This window comes from Mus caroli, chromosome 19, assembly GCF_900094665.2.
Source record: "Mus caroli chromosome 19, CAROLI_EIJ_v1.1, whole genome shotgun sequence".
Lineage (NCBI taxonomy): Eukaryota > Metazoa > Chordata > Mammalia > Rodentia > Muridae > Mus > Mus caroli.
Window position 1 is genome coordinate 43,406,231 of NC_034588.1, and position 4,085 is coordinate 43,410,315.

At 47.2% G+C, this 4,085-nt stretch overlaps 1 protein-coding gene across 1 annotated transcript in view; it reads left to right on the plus strand.

Moving 5' to 3' along the window:
- Positions 1-762, plus strand: part of As3mt (arsenite methyltransferase) — a 33,683-nt gene extending 32,921 nt beyond the window's left edge. Inside the window, exon 11 of the mRNA XM_021151362.2 lies at positions 167-762. Within this exon, the coding sequence (XP_021007021.1) occupies positions 167-274 (108 nt within the window). The 3' untranslated portion in view covers positions 275-762. The remainder of the gene's footprint in view (positions 1-166) is intronic.
- The last annotated feature ends 3,323 nt before the right edge of the window (positions 763-4,085 follow it).

Below are 4,085 nucleotides of genomic sequence, written 5' to 3' on the forward strand. Positions count from 1 at the left end.
GGATGGTTGTGAGCCACCATGTGGTTGCTGGGATTTGAACTCCAGACCTTCGGAAGAGCAGTCGGGTGCTCTTACCCACTGAGCCATCTCACCAGCCCCAGAAATATCAATGTTGGGGTGCTTCAGTGCCCCTCTGTACGCTAATTCTGCTTTTGTCTTTTGACAGGTTCTAATCAGAGATCCATTCAAGCTTGCAGAGGACTCTGACAAGATGAAGCCCAGACATGCACGTGAAGGTGCGGGAGGCTGCTGTGGCAAGAGGAAAAACTGCTAGATCTACGGCCAACTCGGAGCCCACCAGGCTCGAGAGGGTGGCTAAAGGACAGTCACAGAGGCCTCTTAGCCTGCTCTTCGCCACTGCACAGACTATGTGAAGGTGGCAAAGCCACCACAAGCTAGACCACTGCTAAGAATAAGAGTGACTTTTAGAGGATGTTAATTGAAGGGTCACAGCAAATCGCCTGCTTTTCTATTTTTCTATTTCAGAGTTCTTGTGCCACCTAGTGGTCAGAAGTAGAACAACTTTGTGAGAATTATCTTCCTTCTGGCCTACCACAGGACACCTCTGGGTTCTTCTCTGTGCTTACCAGGAAGCACAGTACTTACTAAATTTATGCTAGCCATGACAAAAGATTGTCAACTCAAATTTGCTAGGAGTGTTCTTTAGGTTGCTGTCTGCAATTTTTCCCCTGTAACTGAATGAAAAAGAAAACAAATAAAAAATAAATTTGACTTCAGTTCACCTTGATATTGATACCACAATGATGTCTGTAGTTTGTCTTTTTAAAAATATTTTATGCCGGGCATGGTGGCACACACCTTTAATCCCAGCACTTGGGAGGCAAAGGCAGGTGGATTTCTGAGTTAGAGGCCAGCCTGGTCTACAAAGTGAGTTCCAGGACAGCCAGGGCTATGCAGAGAAACCCTGTCTCAAAAAACCAATATATATATTCTGTTTTCACACACACCAGAAGAGGGATTCAGATCCCATGGGTCATAACTCATGTGGTTGCTGGGATTTGAACTCAGGACCTCTTGAAGAGCAGTCAGTTCTCTTAACTGCTGAATCATCTCTCCAGCCCCCCCCCCCCCAATCATCTGTCTTAAGTGATGTTTTTGAAAAAAGGAAAGCTAAGAGATCCAAACAGGATTTCTCTCCCCTTGTAAGGTGCTCTCATTAAACCTTTAGGGAAATTCTGGGTTTGCTTCTAGGGCCCATATTAAAGAAGTTATGAAGATTAAAGGAAGAATCAATGAAGGGACACAGGTCCTTATTAGGAGCTGATAAATCAGATGTAAACCCTGGGGCCAGGGCACAGTCCAGATGGTAGAATACTTGCCTGGTATTCTATGCAGGAAGCTCTGTGTTTGCTCTCCAGTACCAGATGAAACCAGGAGAGGCAGCACAACCTAAGGCCCCAGCACTCAGAGCTGTGAGGATCAGAAGCACAGGTCCTCCCTCCCCAGCTACACAGAGAGTGTGAGACCAGCCTGGGGTAGGTGAGACCTTGCCTCAAAAACGAGCAAGGAACAGCCTTCAACGACAGAGGCTTTGATGAGAAAATCTTGATCATCCTGAGATCCCAGCAAAGGAGAATTTGGGCACTAGAGGAGGAGGTGAGGTTAGCATGGCCTCAGAGGTGTTTAATTAGGGAGTTTGAGGATGCTTAGGCCCATAGAACACTGGGGTGAATTCTAAGGGCAGATTCATCTTTTTCAAAAGAGATATGTTCCCAATGGGACATTCCAGAATTCTGAGTGCCCTCATACTGACTTTGACAGACAGTTTTGTCCCGCTCTCTTTGTCTCAGGAACCCTAATTCGACTCAGGCGGCTGGCGCTAGAGTTCCTGATGTGCCCAGTTACAATTGACTGCAGTGTGAGACTGGCGAGGTCCAGCACACTGCAGGCTCCCTGAGCCCAGGATGGCCCTTTCAGAGGGATGTGATAAAGAGGAAAGGTGACCCAGCCATTCTGTTGATTAGACTTGTCTGTCACTTCTTTCTTTATTTTTCAGGTAAATGAACACATATGTTGCAGGCTAGGGATGCCTAAAATGGCAGCTGTTCCTGCGGTTGAGAGCCATCTGATGTGGGTGCCTGGAACCAAATTCAGATCCTTCGCAAGTGCAGCAAGCACTCTCAACTGCTGAGTCATCTCTGCAGCCCATTGTATGTATGTATGTATGTATGTATGTATGTATGTATGTATGTATGTTATGCATGTATGTTCGTATGCATATGCAACACAGGGGTTCTTTTTTGGGTTTTGTTTGTTTGTTTTTGTTTTGTTTTTGGTTTTTTGAGACAGGGTTTCTCTGTGTACCCCTGGCTGTCCTGGAACTCACTTTGTCGACCAGGCTGGCCTTTGGGTTCTTGTAGAAGCCAAGGGAGGAGGAGAATGTCCTTCACTGCTCTCTGCTTTATCCCCTTGTGACAGAGTCTCTTGCTGAGCCTAAAGCTGGCTGTTTTGACTAGGATGGCTGGCCAGCAGCTACAGGTTTCCATCCACCAGTGCTGGGACTGTCGAAACTTGTGAGGCTATGCCCAGCTTATAATGTATTAGAGACTCGAACTCAGAACCTCAGCAAGTGCTTTACACACGGAGCCATCTTCCTCCCCAGCCTCTCTGGTAATTCAGAATGCTTAGTGCTTCGTGGAGAAACCACGATGGAAGTTCACATTCTTTTTCTGTTCATTGGGTTTTGTTTTGCTTGTTTTGTCCTTTTGTTTGTTTTGTTTTCAAGACAGGCTATCTCTGTGTAGCTTTGGCTATCCTGGAACTCACTCTGTAGACCAGGCTGCCCTGCGCCTCAAAGAGATTCCCCTGCCTCTGCCTCCCAAGTACTGGGGTCAATGGTGTGCGCCACCATAACCCAGCCACATTCTTTTTCTGAGAATAGCATATTCAATATATTTTTTTCCAACAAAATACACGTTTTAAGAATTATACTTGGTAAGGAGATAGTTCAGCTGGTCAGTGATGTGTAGGCCATGCACACACAAGGACCTGAGTCTGTGTCCCCAGGACTCACATAAAAGCTGAGCATCGAGAGCTCTGCTACTAACCCCACTGATGGAGATGCAGAGAAAGGCAGCTCCCTGGAGCTCATTGGCCAGCCAGCCCAGCAGGATGGATGGGGTAGAGGAGGCCCCACCCCAGTGCCAAAGCAGCAGCAAAGCTTCCTTCTGCCCATGACTCTTGCTTTGCCTAGGGTGGCCCTGAGAAAGCCACCACAGTTGTCACTAGCGCCACATTCAAATGGGAGTTGTGTTTCATGGCTGTTAAGAGATGTGGCACCATCTACCTGTTCTTTCCTTCTGTCACAGTAATTGAGGATACTATGGGAGCTACAGAGATAGCTACGGTTGCTCTTGCAGAGAATCAGAGATTGGTTTCCTAGCACCCACATCAGGCAGCGGACAATCTCCCATAACTCCAGTTCCAGGGGATCAGACACCCTCTTCTGGTCTCCTTGGGCACAGTATGCATATTGTGTGCAAACACCACACACACATGCCCTTAAATAAAAATAAAACTTGATAAATATCCTGTACTAGGCATTGTCCTATTCACTGGCTACAGAAATGAGATATTATAAACCAGTAGGCCCAGAGGATCAAAACAGCCCAGTGTGGGTCTAAGCACTGTGGGCTAGAGTCTTGACTCCGTGATGAACCCAGTGCGGATCTAAACACTGCAGGCTAGGGTCTTGACTCGCGTGATGAACCCAGTGTGGGTCTAAGCACTGTGGGCTAGGGTCTTGACTCGCGTGATGAACCCAGTGTGGGTCTAAGCACTGTGGGCTAGGGTCTTGACTCCGTGATGAACCCAGTGCGGATCTAAGCACTGTGGGCTAGGGTCCTGACTCTTGTGAGGAATCGATGTCTTCAACTACCTACCCCAATTTAGGTTGTATAGAGGGTTCGCTTTTAGATTCCTGCCCCGGATCCAGTAGAGAGAGCTCTTATGGACTCTGTGTCCGTCTCCTGTGGTCTACTATGACTCTGGTCAGAGGTCTACTTTGGGCGCCATTCCTCAGGCACTGTCTGCCTTCGTTTTTTTTTTTTTTTTTTTTTTTTTTT